The following is a 16788-nucleotide window of genomic DNA, read 5'->3' as shown; positions in this document are numbered from 1 at the left end:
AAATTAGGACTGGGTCTGGCCCATGCCACTGGTTAATAACTGGATCCTGCCATCTCACTTGGGCATAATCTTGTTGAGTGTTAGGATGCCAGAAGCGATCTGCGGCAGATCTGCCACGCGCATCCAGGTTTAAAAAATTTAGAACAAAGAGTGTGATTAAGGATTGTATGTGGGGAGACGGGGTAGACTCTAACGCTGCTGCCACACATTCTTGACATAGAGTAGGGCTTTAGCCATACCTTGAGGCAGCACCAGCCATTGATATCTCTTCATAGGTTCTTGTAAGTTAGTTGAAGCAAACCTTTTACAGTCCTTGGGGCACAATGGTATGGTATAAAAACAATCCTTTAAAGCCAGGATTATCTTATATGTGTTTTGGGGTATAGCAGAAGGATTAGGCAATCCTGGTTGTAAAGCCCCCATGAGCTCCATAGTCTCATTTATTTTTCTCCAATCTTGTAACAACCTCCATTTACCTGATTTTTTCTTAATTACAAATATGGGAGAGTTCCATGGAGAGTTAGAAAGTGCTGTATGTCCCTTATCGAGTTGCTCCTGTTCCAGCAACCTTGCAGCCTGTATCTTTTCTGATGATAGGGGCCACTGTTCTACCCAAACAGGTGTGTCGCTTTTCCAAGTGATAGCATCTGCATGGGGTACAGGAGGAGTAGTGACCCCCGTTAAAAATATCCCAAGCCAGCTCTTTGTGGTAAGGGCGAGGGAAAGATAGGCTCTTTTCTCCCTTGTCCAGAGGGACCTGAGCCATCTCTAGGCAGAAGTCCCTGATCGAACATCATCATAGTGACCTGTTGATTAGGGCTGTACAGGTAAACTCCCATCTGACTCATGACATGTCTGCCCCATAGATTGACAGGCAATCCTGCCACTATGTATGGTTGAAAGGATCCTTCATGTCCCTCTTGATCTTTCCACAACAATATATCACTGCTCTGTTCTGGTGACTGAGATTGTCCTATGCCTTGTAACTGGGTTAGTGTTTGCTGCTTTGGCCAGTGGCTAGGCCACTGATCTGCAGTTAAAACAGAGACATCGGCCCCCGTGTCTAAAAGGCCCATGAAGGAACGGCCATTAATGGATAGTGGTAATTCTGGCCTGGTGGTGAATGGCCTGGACCCAATAAGCATCTGATGAACCAAGGCCCGCGTCGCCTCGGGATTTACGGCCTGCTGTTTTACCCGGTTTGACATGTGGAATTAACAATGATTGTGCTATGCGTGGGCCCTTAGGGATCACTGAAGTGCCTCCAGGCGAATGTGTCATAATCTTGATCTCTCCTGTATAATCCATATCCACAACTCCCGGAGCAACCAATATCCCTTTCATGGTAATACTACTCCTTCCTAGGATGAGTCCCACAGTCTGTGGAGGCAGAGGCCCAAAGACCCCTGTAGGAATAGCTCGCATTCCCATCTCAGGTGTTAGTACTGTGTAGGCGGCGCTACTGAGGTCCAATCCTGCGCTGCCTGGGGTTGCTGGGAAGAGTTCCTGAATGGATTTCCCTGGTGGGGGACCAACTGCGGCAGCGCCCCATAGCATTGTTGCGGGGCCTGGGGCTGGCCCCTCTTCCTGTTTCCTGGAAGAAGAGGATTACCGGAGGCATCCCTCTTAGATTTACATGCATTGGCCCAGTGTTTACCTCTCTTACATTTTGGGCATAATCCAGGTTGTTTTGGGCCCTCCTTCCTTTGAGGCTGACCTTGTTTATTAGGGAAGTTTTTGATCATATGGCCCGGCTGTCCACACCCAAAACAGATGCCCTGTCCCTTTATTTTCTTTTGTTGTTGTTGTTGGAATAACATTTCTCTAACAGTCTTTCCTTGCAAAGCAGCGGCCATTGCAAGACCCTGTGTATAAGAAGGTCCTATTTTTGAGCACAACCAGACATAATCTGACAAGTCACTCTTATTTTTGTAAGGTCATAATGCAGCCTGGCATGCAGAATTAGCATTCTCAAAAGCGAGCTATTTAACTAACAGCATGCTGGCATCTGAGTCTCCCAGAATTCTTCCAGCCGCCTGCATTAATCGCGAAAGGAAGTCTTGGAAAGTCTCATCAGGCCCCTGGATAATTTTAGAGAGGTCCTCAGAACGTTTTCCAGGCATAGGAAAATTTTTCCATGCACGCCTGGCGGCAGCACTTGTTTGTGCATAAGCAGCCGGGTCAAAACTTAATTGTGTTTGCAAGTCTCTATAAGGTCCTTCACCTGCCAACATATCAAAGGAGATAGGAATGTTTTGTGTCTGATTTATCTCTGCAGTACTCTGACAGAATTCTGCAAAGTCAGACTGCCATAAGATATAGTCCCCTCCTGATAAGCAAGCCCTAGCAAGTTGCTTCCAATCACTAGGCGGCAGGGCTTCTGTAGCTAGTGATTCTAGCAGGGCCTGGGTGAACGGGGCATTAGGACCATATTGAGAACATGCCATTTTTAATTCTTTTAAACTTTTGAATGCAAAAGGCACATGGTCTCGGACAGGATTTCCTTGTGCGTCCTGTCTTTCTATCACTGGAAATGCCAACCCAGAATCTCCAGTATCTTCCCCTAACTTGCACGCGGTTTGCAAAACCTTACGCAGAGGAGAATCACGAGGGCAAGTCTGTTCTGCCTGCCTCGATTGTACCATCTGCACCTGCACAGAGAGGGAGGCAATTGCTGACTGCAATCCATCAATCTCTGCCTGGAGAGGATTCAGATGTCCTGTCTTAGCACCTGTTTCTGTCTGAACCACCCCATTATAATCTTCAGGGTCATGATATCGAGGACCGGCTTCCTCCAGGCCTTCCTCATCTAGGCCCTCCTCATCTTGGGGGTCCAGTCCGTTTAGCACACTTTTTAACATTTGAGTAAAAGACATTCTGCTTTTACCCTGTCCCATGATTTTTTACTCCCGACTGTGGTATCTCACCGCACCCCTTACCTTATGTGACGCGTCTCAGCTCCTTGCGGTGTCCTTCACTTTATCCCCAGTATTCAGGTCCCTGTTCGGGCGCCACTTGTCGGTGCCTGCCGACGAGACTAACAGTCCCTGAAGTAGGGAGTGAGGATTGAGAAAAAAGAAGAGAGACAAAGATGGGATGGGGGGGGAGGGGGGGAGGGGGGGCAGGCAATTCTAAGTAGACTGATGCAGTTCTAAGTAGAATGCCTCAGTTCTAAGTAGAATGACTCACCCCAAGTTTATTTTTGCAGCTTATATACTCTGGGCCTCAAAAAAGTAACAGAACTGTCTGCAATCTAATAGTTACAATGTTGGAATACACAAGGGCTTGTTTTTTGGCCAGCTCCACACTTCCTGACCTTGTCTGGTTCTGTGTTCTCAGAGTAGCAAGTTTTGCCTTGCTGGGAGCACAAACCACTCAAGGAAGTCAAACGTTCAACATTTCACAAAATAACATCTGCTAGCAATTCAGCACGGTTTCCCACATTAGTGTATTCAAAGCTTTATGCAGTCATCATCACAATCAGTTTTACAACATTTTCATCACCCTGGAAAGTATCTGTGTGCTGTTAGCCTTCACCGTGTGCCAGTCTGCCCTTCCCACTCTTCCTAGCCCTAGGGAACCACTAGTGAACTCTCTGCTCCATATTGTGGTTTTGATGTATTTTCTGATGACTAATGATGCTGAGCTATCTTTTCACATGCTTATTGTCCATTTGTATAACTTCTTTGAAGAACTGATTATTCAATTCCATTGCCCATTAAAATTGGTTTCTCTTTGTCTTGTTGAATTGTAAGAATTCTTTATATATCCTAGATACAAATCGCTTATCAGATATAGGATTTTCAAATATTTCTCCCTTTCATTAGCTTGCCTTTTTAGTTTTTCAATGGTGTCCTTTAAAGCATAGAGTTTTTTTTTTTTATTTTAATGAAGTCCAGTTATCTACTTTTGTTTGGTACTGTCATATCTAAGACACAATTGCCAACTCCAGTCATGAAGACATGAAGCTTCTTCAAAGCTTTTATAGTTTTAGCTTTTACCTTTTCAAATAATTTTATATATGGTATGATGTAGAGGTTTAATTTTTCTTTTGCATGTGGATATCCAGTAGACCCAGTATCGTTAGTTCAAAAGACTGTTCATGCCCAACTGGATTTTTCGGCACCCTTGTCAAAATTCACTTGACTATATATATGAGGGTTAATTTTTGGATCATCTTTTCCAATTTATTGGTCTATAGATCTGTCCTTACGCCATTACCAAATCAAATGTTATGAGAACGCTTCCCCAGTCATCTTGCATATTACCAGATGCCTTATGGAATAATAAAATAACAATGTAGGGGAATATCTTTAATTCCACTTCTGTGGAGATGTTTTGCTTCTGGATGGAGCCTGTGGCCCGCAGACCTTGGTGACCTTATGACATGATGGGATATTAGGCTTCCAAAGTCGACTCATTCCTTTTGTTTTCTTCATTCAAACATTAATCTTTAACCCAGTGCCTCCCTTTCACTCCCATTTCCATCAAATGTCGGTAATAGGATCTGATACTTGGTGGACAACTTTCTTCATTTTGTCTATCTCCTAATCCATAGCCTCTTCCATAGATTTCACTGTCTAGGAAGGAGAAGATGAAACCTGGACCATCTGCTTTCCTCTTTAGAAATCTCTCTAATCCATCATCTTGCAATTGAAAAGTAGATTCTGTTTGACCCGGTTCTTTTCTGAAACACTGGTGCCAATCTTGTTCTTGGCATAGATCCTACATTCTCAGAAACACATTGAGATGCATAGCTGTACCTTTAGCTTCATATATAATTAATGGAATAAATATTTTATCCCATCCAAAGAAAACATTTCAAGAGTACAGTTGTTAAAATTCAGGAAGTAATTAATCAATCAGAAACAAGTAAAAGATTTGTTTGGGGCAGACAGCAGGAAGACCTACACCTGAACACCCGGCTCGCATTGTGGCCCGAGCCTCCCCACAACACGGGGCTGGATTCCAAGGTTCAGATCCTCAGAGACATAACCAACAGTTGTGTTGCCCTTTGTGAAGGAGTCTTGGAATTCACACGAAATGTCTTTCAACATATTCTGTTCATTAGGAGCCAGTCACTAATGTTGACCCATATTCTAGTGGTTTTATGCAATGAATATTTCAAAATTTACGGACACATTTAAAAACCACCTTGATCTGTCCACTGGCCACAATTCTTTACATTCCCCCCACATGGAAAATACACTCATCCCTACACAATACTCGCCACAAGTCTCAATTTAATGGCATCAGGCTCAGGTTCGAATCTAAGATTTTACCATCTTAGTCTGGTGCAAATGGGGATGAAGGGCCTGGGTTTTGGTTTCTAGGATAAAGCCCCTTGAGGACAATTCCTTTCAATATGAAAACATGAGAAAGGAAGAGACAAGTTATCTACCACCCACACACCCAACATTCTGCTCGACTGCTGAAGTTTCCCCTGCAGAAATAGAAAGTGGAAGGCACGTTAGTCCATAGCAATTCTGAAATACAGCCTGATGTGTGCTGTCCGTTCTTTGATTAGGACTTAGTCCTAATCATGCCAATGCTTCTCCATGGCCCTTTGCTGTCCCCTGTGAGCTCTTTGTTCTGTCCTTTTCATAAGAAATGACCTGTGCTTGCAGCTCTTCCCTCAGCGTCATTCCTCCACCCAAATGTCTAAGACCCACAGGCCTCCTCTATTTTTCACTCTCTTGGTTTTTATTAGTCCAAGGTAACAAGGTGGTTTTTTGCTACTTGATTATCCTAAAAACTTGGAGTTGCGTGAGAGTTTATTGGGGTTCGTGCCATTAGAAAAGCCACCGTCATACATCGTTTTGAGATAAGCTCTTGGGCTTCCTGTAGCTGTTGTAGGACCATGCCTTTAAAATTCTTTTCCTCTGAAAAGCCTTCCAGGAATTTAAGGCCCCACCTTAACTCTTTGGAAGTCTTGAGGAAGGCTTTACAGTCTTGTCCTCATCCGTAGATCATGTCTTCCTGGGAGCACAGCGAATTTGATCTTCACTCAGAAGCCATTTCTTCATTTTAGCATGATTTGACAACAGGGCATGTGGGAGAGGCTGTAAATGGGAAACACATTTGAACACAATAAGTCCTGGTTCCTTTACAGTTCACAGTCTTTCGTTAGCTCATGTATCTCATGGGTTTTACTTGGTTACTTCACAGCAAGAGTCCCCTTTTATCCGGATTTCAGACTCATTTTCTTCACTAGCTGAGAAGTCTTTGTGGCCAGCCTCTTTAGGGGCCCGCAAGCCCCCAATAACCGTCTCTTGGATGCTCTTGTGGGTGTCGTTCTCATTCTTCTCCACATCCTTTCGGGTTCCACCTACCTCCTGGTGGAAAGGCACTCCTACAGGTTTTAGATTGCTTTTCTTTGTGGCCTCACACCATTTTGAATATCAGTATCAATGCCAGTTGTTCATTGCTGCTCAAGAAACCAACTCAAAAGCTAGTGGCTCAAAACAGCATCTGTTTTGTTCACCAGTAATGCAGTTGAGTGAAGCTCAGTGAGACTAGCTCATTTCTGTTCCACTTGGCATCAGCTGCGTTGCCATGAAGCTGCGAATGAGAATCATCTAAAGGCTGTTACACACACGTGTAGCAGTTGAAGCGGGGTTTTGGCCGGGACGCCCACTGGGGCCGTCTCAGCCCGAGCATCTGTAGGAGGCCTCACTGTGTGTCCTGGGCTTCTTCATCTGCACAACATGGTGGCTGGGTTCTCAGGGCGAGCTTCCCGAGAGAAAGTCAGATGGAAGCTGTATCACATTTTCTGCCGCAGGCATAGCATTCTCACAGCAGTTCTGCCCTATTCCATGCACTAGAATCCAGTTACATCCTAAGGCCAGCACATATTAAAAGGGAGGGAATTTCATGGAGAAATGTCAAGAATTTGTAGCCATGTTTTAAAAACACTACATCCATCCACTCACCTCATCTTACCAAATAAGCATTGTATCTACAGGAAAGTAGTTCTACCCAACTCAGTATCACTAAAATTCCAGCAGATTTGTTGTTATTATTGCTGTTTAGGATGTTCTTGTATATTGTGGAAAGAGAGGATTACAAGATAGCATTATCGAATTAAGACACTTTTTTGTTGTTGAAAAAATGTAGCGATCATCTCACTAAACATTCACAGTGTGAGATGTGATTTCTCCTTAACCTTGGGAATCATTTCTTCTTGAAAGCAATTCAAATTACCATGAAACATTTGTAGCTGACGGAGGCCTAACTATCTCAAGATGAGTTACTCGTAACTCCCTACAACTTCGTAAGAAATTACGGAGAGTTAAAATGGGGAACAGGTGAGAGACTATCAACTCAGAGGTGACTTACAGTCATTTTATAGAAGAAAAACATGAACCAATCATTCAGGAAATCGTAGTAAATCAAGTACAGATGTTGTGTGGCAAAGTCGATGACAATAAAGGATACATTTTTGAGTCTCCTGGTGCTTTTCTCTTTGTTCTTCATTCTGAGTAATTCAAGTTTCCACATTCTAAGACTCTACTACAGTATGGATGACATTTTATGGCAACTGAGTTTATTTCACAAGTTGATACTGGTTTGGGGTTAGACTATTCTCAGTCAACTTCCTTCGTAACCAAATCATACTATCTTACTCATTCAGAATGATGCTCTCAAAGCAAAACTGGAAACTGCATCTTCAGAATGTCTCCATCTGTGGGGTGGCCAGTTGGCTCCATGGTTAGAGAATCGTGCTGGTTCCAATCCTTGGTAACCAAGGTCGCTGGTTCGATTCCCACATGGACCAGTTAGCTACACCCTCCACAACTAGGTTGAAAACAATGGCTGGAGCTTGGAGCTGAGCCCCCAGTGGGCGGCCGGCCGTTGGTTCAGTGGTTAGAGCGCAGTGCTCATAACACCAATGTTGCCGGTTCGATTCCCGCATGGGTCAGTGAGCTGTACCCTCCATAACTAGTAGATTGAAGAGAACAATTTGACTTGGAGCTGAGCTGCGCATCCCACAACTAGATTGGAAACTGTTACTTGACAGGGAGCTGATGGGTTCTGGCAAAAACACTGTTCCCCAATTATAAAAAAAAAATTTGTTTTAAAAAGTTTTTTTTAAAAAAAAATATCTATACCTTGTTGAAGAAAATCAATCTTAAACAGGAGTTATTATCTATGAAAGGAGTACAAATGTCATGTGAAAAAGTAGAGAATAAAAAGAGTGGAGATAAAAATTATTAAACCTCAAAATTCATATAGTCACGAATGTGGTAAAAAAGAGTGAAGCAGAACACAGTGAATTCTGGGATATTGAAGACTGAGCAAAACAGGATGTAGTAGAAAAAGTTTTTAAATCTATTTTTACAGGTTAATTCATTGATTTTTAACACGCCTTAATTCATTTTGCTGCAAATTACGTTTTCGATATGCATAGTGTATGTGATTCTTCTACTCCCCTTAACGGCAGTTGTTTTTATTTTATTTTTTTTAGATTTCTGGAACTAAGGTGGTATTTGCTTCTCCTTCTTAATATTTCAGTTCCCATCATTATTGTCACTCAGTTGATCTTTGAGATTTGTTCTTTCTGAAAAATCATTTGATTTTTAAGACCAATTGATATAAAACGAGACTATTAGGAAATAAAGAAAATAAAATGCACCATATTCTTAGATTATTAAGTCATATTGTTCAATTTTTAAAATTGATTCTCTTATTGGAATAGTTAGATGAGATGATTCAAAATATTTTCATGATTCAGATCTATTTCATTCCGTATTGATGGTAAATATTTTAAACTTCAGCTTTTTTTTTCATTTAAATTGCCCTCCAAATCATTGACTTAAAACTAAAGAATACAAATAGACTGTAATTATTCAGTTTATATTTAATTTTAAAACGTATCCTTTCTGTTGGCTTTAGGAACAAGCAGCATCTCAAAAAAACGTACACCCGTTAAATGACCATGATGGCGCTTCCGTAAGTGACATGGACATACTCAGAATTAAATATCTGGTATCTGAACTCTCCAAAGTGAAAACTTCTCATGAAATAGAATTGGAAGAATATGAACACCTCTACCTAGAGGCATTAAAACTTATCACATCATTGGAAAACAAACTAAACAAGTAAGTCCAAATAAAGTCAGAGAAAATCAATCGAGCTCATTAATTTGCCTCTGAAGTATAATTTTTATCCAGGCATATTCCCGAGATTGATAGTAAATGAAAGCTTACTAAATAGTATAATTTTGGAAAATGATGTTAGTGAATAAATTACTTTTAAAATGTTAGTTAGTTCAGGACATTTGCATCTCTCCCCATTTTTGGTTTTACATGATTGTATTTTTCCTTCTCGCGGTTTTCATAGAGTTAATCTGATCTACCAGTCTTTAAGCAAAGTGTTTTTGAAACTTTATGATTTAGACAACGCTATTTTTTATAAAATTTCTTGTCAGAATTCCCCTAAATAGTTTTTAATGAGGTAACTATTTATTATAAGATAACAACTTAAACCCAAAGGGTTAAGTACTCTGCATATTCTGGCACTTGGTACATGTACTGTCTCCATTGTGCTCTGTGTTATTATCTCTAGAGGTCGCTTTCAGACAAGCTCTTCTTTCTAGTCTTTCTGATGTCCACAAAGGCATATATGTGAAATATAGCAGAGGGTTAACAACGTAGGGGTGAGGGTAGTATAACCCAAGAAGTGGCTAAAAAGATAAGGTGGTGAGCCTGAGGGGGTGTGTGGAAGACAGAAAGCGCAGAGCCCACGCCCAGCGCCTTGGTCAAAGTGTTATATTATAAGCTACATGCCTGCGGAGCGGTTTCATTCAGTAGGATCACCAACCAGGGTCCCTCCTTCTCCCCCAGAGGCTGTTGTTCTACATGACACCTCAGTCCCAAATGGTTAATTTCCTCAGGGTAATGAGGGCGTTACCCAAGGGCGGTGACAGCAAAGGCTTGAAAATATCTTGGTGGGATTTTTAAAAAATTCTAAACTCGTTTGCTATGTATGTCTCATGGCAATCCTCAAGAATCTTATTGGTTCAGCCATTGCAGAAGGCAGCAAGTATTATCTGTGAAGCCGTGGATGTCACTGATAGCCCGTTTCCTCCCCTCCCTACTTTGAATTTCTTCTTAGTCTGGTGTCCCCATAGAAACATATGTGCTTGTTTAGGATAATTTGAAAGCTATCCTTGTGCATGGTAGGTCTGCCCTGACGCATTTTCAATGTTAAAATGCTGTTTAATGGGAAATTTCTTTTACTATTTATTATGGCAACTTGAAAAAAATGCAAGTCATTCAGGAAAAATAACATTCAAAGCTTTGTGTCTTACAATCTTCACAGTGCTAATGAAAGACTGGCAGAGGCTAGAACCCATCTTCGCGCAAAGGAACAGCCGAAGGAGTTTCTCAGCACTGCTCTTAGGAGGGGAGTCCTTGAGCCACCATGTGTTGGAAGTTTGAATACTGAGTTACTCCTCAGTGGAAATCCTGCTCCAAGAGAAAATTTGGTGATTGCTAAGTCAACCGCACGGGCTTCAAATGACATCATGGGGTATTACTGTCCCAAGGTTCGTTATATTAGCTTCTTTCCCTTGCATTTCAGATTTCTTTCTTTTTTATTTATTTGATATAATATTGTTTTGTTTTGTCTTATATATTCATTGGGGTGATATTGGTTAGTGAAATCATATGGGTTTCAAGTGTACATTTCCATAATACATCATGTATATATTTCACTGTGTGTTCACCATCCCGAGTCAGTTCTCCTTCCATCGCCATGTATTTGACCCCCTTTTCCCTCTTCTACCTCTCTCTCTCCCCCCTCACCCTCTAAGTGTTGTCTGTGTCTATGAGTTTTTGTTTCTTTGTTTGTCGTTGATGAAATTTTGAGTTGTTTCATTGACTAATGCACACGAAGTAAAAGGCATAATATGTGTGCTAATATGCATAGAAAGGAGATAGAAATTTTACAATCTTTTTTTTAAGTCCCTAGAGCTCTCATGTGTTAAGAGTTATTTATTATTATTTAATAAATGTAACTAAAGTGATACATTTAAAATGCTTGAAAATTTGCCTTTAAATTTTATTACAGATGTTAAATATCATTGCCTAATAACCAATGGTATGCTTTGAGATGCTTTGGCTTCTTAATTGGTTTTAGTTGGAGATGATTCATAAAAATTTTAAAGTTTTGTGCATCCCAGTTTTTCTTCCCCTAAGCGTAAGTGAATGATGGCCGGCCAAACACCTAACCACAAATGGATGTTTATTATTAAATGAAACAGATATAATCCTTTTTATTAATTCGGCAAACTTATAATACTGAAAAAAGATTAGTCTCTGTTTTTATGGTTAAAGTTATCTTCTAACAAGAGAGTATATCCTTAATTTTTATTTTATTCGTAGCACTACCTATTTCAGTGTTTTAAAATGAGTTGCTTCACAGTTGTACATATTCTAAATAGGGACATTAAGCAAATAATTGAATTTTTAAAATGAAGTTCACTTATGTCTATATGTCTTGACAGCATTTGGGTAATTGATGAGTAAGGTGGCAGTGCTAGGGAGTCTTTAAATCACAACTCGTCTTCTTCGTGTGACGTGGTTGTTAAAAATACTCATTCTTGAGTTCTTGACCAGCAGGAGTTCTGTTCGGTTCTGTGTCATAGTTTCCATCTCTTTGATAAAGTTCTCCTCCGGGTCATTAATTTTACTCCTGAACTCATTGAAGTGCCTGTGAGTGTTGTTATATCTCAGTGACATTCTTCATGCTGTTACTTTGTTTTGTTTTACCCTCCAAAATGTTTATTACATTTAAGCAACGTGGAGAATACAGGAAGGAAAGCACAAATCGTCTGCTCGGAACAATTGGTCTAATTTATATGCAGCATACAATATAGAAAATTAGTTTAAAACGGTTAGTGGAGGTCAAATTGAGGAGGGCTTTAAGTGAGTTTGATTTTTTTCCTCTAGGCAGCAGTAGGCATAAAAAGGATAACGAAATAATAATTCTTTCATGGGGGAGTTTATAATATGTGGCAGAGAGTCTGTTATCTCCTTTGTATTTGAAAAATTAAGTGAAGTATAATGTAAGTCGTTAGTTTCAGGTGAACAAGCTTTTCCTGGTTCGTGCTAATCTTTGGCCCTAGAAGTAAATACTGTATGTCTTTTGACTATTGACATATAGTATTTTATATAATATAGTATATAATATACTCAGCTTCTTGCTGGGGCTACAGCTGAAAATAGCTCAGCCCTGTTTCTCTTTGGCCATGACTCGACTGTGTTGAACTGGGTTATTTTAAGCTGAGGGCCAGATTGCTGATTGACAGGTGTTATATATGTGCCTGAAAGTCATCAAGAAGTGCTATTTTTTTTTGTTTGTTTGTTTTACTGTGCAGAAACTAGTTCTGGGTGTCTTCTTTTTTTTCAGTGAATGAGTATTATTATTTTTAACTCTTTTTTATTATTAGTTTCAGGTGTCCAAAACAATGTAATAGTTACACATTTATAATTTGTATGCCTCACATAATGATGACCCCTCTCCCCTCATCAACGACCCCTCTGACATCACATACAGCCATTACATTTCCACTGCCTCTATCCCTCAGGCTGTACTCTACTTCTTGTAAAAATATATATACATACATGTATATGTGTGTGTGTGTATAACAATTGTAGTTAACATTAACATTCATTATTGTTCAGCTTCAGCTTCCGGTGTACAGTGCAGTTGTCAGGCATCTACATCATCTCTGAGGTGCTCTCCCTAATGAGACAAGTGTAATCAGATACCCTACAAAATTTTTACATTATTGATTACATTCACCAAATTGACTTTCGTATCGCCATAGCAATCTTGGGGTTATCGATTGTGCTTTGTAATCCCCTCACCTTCCCCCTTATCCCCACCCCGCTCCCATCTAGCAACCTTCAGTTTTTCCTCTGTGTCTCTGAGACTGTTTCTGATTAGTTCACTCATTTATTGTTTTCTTCAGATTCCACATATAAGTGAGATCATAAGGTATTGTCTTTCTCTGTCTGACTTATTTCACTTAACGTAATGTTCTCTAGGTCCATCCATATTGTTGCAAATGGTAAGATTTCCTTCTTCTTTATGGCTGCGTAATACTCCATTGTATAAATGTACCACACTTTCTTAATCCAGTCCTCTACCGATGGGCATTTTGATTGTTTCCATGTCTTGGTTATTGTGTATAGAGCTGCAATAAACATAGGGGTGCATACATTTTTTTGAATTAGAGTTTTGGATTTCTCCGGATCGATGCCTAGGAGTGGAATTGCTGGGTCATAAGGTAGTTCCAGTGTCAGATTTTTGAGATACCTCCATACTGTTTTCCATAGTGGCTGCACCAATCTGCAGTCCCACCAACAGTGCAGTAGCGTTCCCTTTTCTCCACATCCGCGCCAGCATTTGTTGTTTGTTGATTTATTGATAATAGCCATTTTGACTGGAGTGAGGTGGTATCTCATTGTGGTTTTTATTTGCATTTCTCTGATGGTTAGTGAGGTTGAGCATTTCTTCATATGTCTGTTTGCCATCTGTATGTCCTCTTTAGAAAAATGTCTCTTCATGTCCTCTGCCCATTTTTTAATTGGGTTGATTGTTTTTCGGAGCTGAGTTGAGTGAGTTTTTTAATAAAGTTTGGATATGTCAATGGCAGATATCTTCTCCCATTCAGTAGGACCCTTTTTTGTTGTAATGATGGTTTCCTTTACTGTGAAAAAAATGTTTAGTTTGATGTAATCCCATATGTTTATTTTTTCTGTTGCTTCCCTTGCCCAAGGGGATGTATCAGTAAAAATCTTACTCTGGGTAATATATGTAAAGTTGCTTCCTATATTGTCTTCTAGGAGTTTTATGGTATCAGATGTTACATTTAAGTTTTTGACCCATTTTCAATTTATTCTTGTATATGGTGTAAGGAGGTGGTCCAGCTTCATCTTTTTGCATGTGTCTGTCCAGGTTTCCAAGCACCATTTATTGAAAAGACTGTCTTTACCTCACCGTAAATTCTTGCTTCCATTGTCGTAGATTAAATGGCCATATAGGCGTGGATTTATTTTTGTTCCGCTTGTGTGTTCACTGTTAACTTGTCTTCTGAGTCGCTGATTCGATTCTCTGACTCATCTAACCCACTGGTAATTCCTTCAAGCGTGTGCTTTATTTCACTTGTTGTATTCTTTAGTTCTAACTGGTTGTTCATTATGATTTCTCTATCCTTCTTTATGTCGTCACTAAGCTCTTTAAACATTCTTATCCTCAGTGTTCTGAACTCTGTCTCTGATAGGTTGGTTACTTCTATTTCATTTGGTTCCAATTCTGGAGGTTTCTTCTGTTCTTTTATTTGGGACATGTTTCTTTGTTTCCCCATTCTGGTTGACTCTCCGTGTTTGCTTCGATGTATTAGGTAGATCCCCTAGGATGCTCGGTCTTTGCTGGGTTATCTTATGTAGTGTGTGTCCTTTATATCTGACTTGCACCACTTCCCTATTCTCCTGTGCGTGTGCTCCAAAGGTGACCCTGGTGTTGTGTATATTGTCCTGTGTAAAGTTGAACTTTCATTGCTTTTGGCTGGTCAGTAGGTGGGGTTGATCCTAGGCCGCCTAGTTGTGAGACTTAGCTCTGCCCTCGGTGGATGATCTGCTGCGTGAGGGTTGACCACTCCAATTAGACTTGGCCTCTATGGGCTCTTGTGCCTGTAATGAATTCCCTCTGGGTGTGTCACTTGTAGGTCAAACCCAATAATACTCTGGTTGGGTCTGGAGTTGGTGTCAGGAGGTGTTGAATCTTGTGACTCTTGGGCTGGGCCCTGGTGTAGGGCAATTTCAGAACAAAGCCAATCACCAAGCACAACAGCAACAACAAAGTCAAAACCAAATACACTCACGTGTGAAAACAACCAGTAACCCACACTCAACACAGGCAAAAATATCAAAGATACAAAAACAAAACAAAACAAAAAACGCAGCGCCAGTCTTGGCTTAAGCCCACCAAGTAATCTCCAGGCCGTCCTCTGCTGTATCAGAGAGTCCTCTGTGTATTGTTCAGGCAGAGCCGGTCACCTGGTGCCCAGAGTGAACCTGGGACGGCAGATGTAGATGAGTGGGGCTATCGGGTGTGGATGGTAGTTTCTACAAAGTCACTGCAGTTTCTGTTCTTGCCTGCACATATGCGCACTGAGAGTAACACAACCAGCCCTGTGCCCAGGTCTCCTGAGTCTTAGGTCACTCCTTCCGTGTGTGTGTGCGTGCGTGCATGTGTGCGTGTGTGGTGGGAGATTTCTGAGCTGCTGAAAGCCCAGAGCTGCGACTGCTGCCTACTGCTAACCCCTGGGCATGTCTCCACAGTTGTAATTGCCCTGCCCTGGGCAGGTCAGAGAAGGTGGGGACTGGGGATGGAGGAGTCTTCTCTCTCTCAGCCCAGCAGTGTCACACACTTCCCAGCTTCTTCCCTGAGTCGCAGTAGCTACAAACCGGGTCCTCCCAGATCCTGAGCACTATGGGTCCTCTGTAATCTGACACTACTCCTCAGATCAGGGGCCAGCGTGAGTCTCTGGAAGGGTGGGGGTAGGATTGGGAGAGTCGGGGGAGGGGCCCAGGTATGGTGCTTACTTCCTTTGTCCTACCTAGGGCCCAGCTGGAGGTCTCAGCTGAGGTTACTGCCTCAAACTCTGGATATGCTGCTCTCTGGGCAGGGAGATGAGCTGTGGGACACAGGGAAAGAGCCCACCTCCTGGCTCTTGTGGTCTCTGTTCTGTCCGGGGACCACCTGCACCTCCGCAGCCATGGATGCGGGCCACGTCTCCCTTCCCACTTCCCCTGCTCGCCCAGTTTGCCCACCTTCAAGTCATCCTCCTACAAGTCTCTTAGCTGTTCTGTGTGATGAGCAGAGAGCATGACTGCTGTTTTGAAATCTCGGTCACAGAGATCACAATCTTCCGTAACTTTGACTTGGTTTCTGGAGAAGTGTCATCTTCTCTCAGTGTTAACCATGTCACATTGCTTCTTCATGCTGCTGAGTGGCTTGTTCCTCTACAGGCCCATTTGAAGTAGTGAATACTTTCTTATGTAGGTACATTTCGATTTGAACAATTAAACAGGTATATAATTAGGGGTCTTTCTTTTGTTTTTAGTAGATGGTACAAGAGTATAGTTTCTGTTTTCTCCCACAGGTGCTCCTTGAGTATGGGAGGTCCAGGGGCGGGGGCTTAGCTGTGGGGGTGGGAGTCCAAGCCTGGGTGACCAGGGAGATGGGTGTTGCAACTGTATCCAGGTCTCCAGGGTCTCTGGTCACCACCACCAAGCAGGTGGGGGAAGTGGGTGGTTGAGGGGGGCCTGTTCTTGAGCCCGCTGAGCTGCTACCTGGTTCCCTATGTCTACTGGTAGCACTGTGTGTGGTCGTGAGACTGGAGAATTGTTTCTGCTGCTGCTACTGGTCCCTGGTGGTGCCAGCACTGCTGCATCTGGAGAGGGGTGGGGGGATGCTGCTGCTGCCCCGCTTAGCCTCCCCTGGGCAGTGATGTGGGAGCTGCACCCCGTCCCCTCCACCGCCACTGCCTTTGCTGGGGCTTCAGGCTCAGCCTTGTCCCCCTGGAACTGCAGCTGTGGGCTGTCCCTGTGCTTTCCTCCATCCTGCCTCCCTTTCACATCCAGTGCACCCTCCTTCCCTTTTACAGATGCGTGGTCTTTTAAGGAATCGTAGTGTGTTGAGCAGAAGATCCTTTCTTGGGCTATAGATGCCCGATGAGTTGTAGATATCGTGGAGATAGAAAGGGGTTGTCTC

The 16788-nt window shown here is 42.0% G+C and overlaps 1 protein-coding gene across 2 annotated transcripts in view; it reads left to right on the top strand.

The window, feature by feature from the left end:
- Nucleotides 1-16788, top strand: part of LOC308507598 (ankyrin repeat domain-containing protein 26-like) — a 92009-nt gene that overhangs the window by 67165 nt on the left and 8056 nt on the right. For both annotated transcript variants that reach the window (XM_081072799.1, XM_081072800.1), the window contains 2 exons: nt 8896-9101; nt 10324-10549. In XM_081072799.1, coding sequence (XP_080928925.1) covers nt 8896-9101; nt 10324-10549 — 432 coding nt within the window. The remainder of the gene's footprint in view (nt 1-8895; nt 9102-10323; nt 10550-16788) is intronic.

The sequence above is a fragment of the Rhinolophus hipposideros genome, assembly GCF_964194185.1.
Source record: "Rhinolophus hipposideros genome assembly, chromosome: 14".
Taxonomy (NCBI): Eukaryota; Metazoa; Chordata; class Mammalia; order Chiroptera; family Rhinolophidae; genus Rhinolophus; species Rhinolophus hipposideros.
Note: the sequence above shows the minus strand (reverse complement) of the source record. Positions and strands in the feature narration are given on the sequence as shown.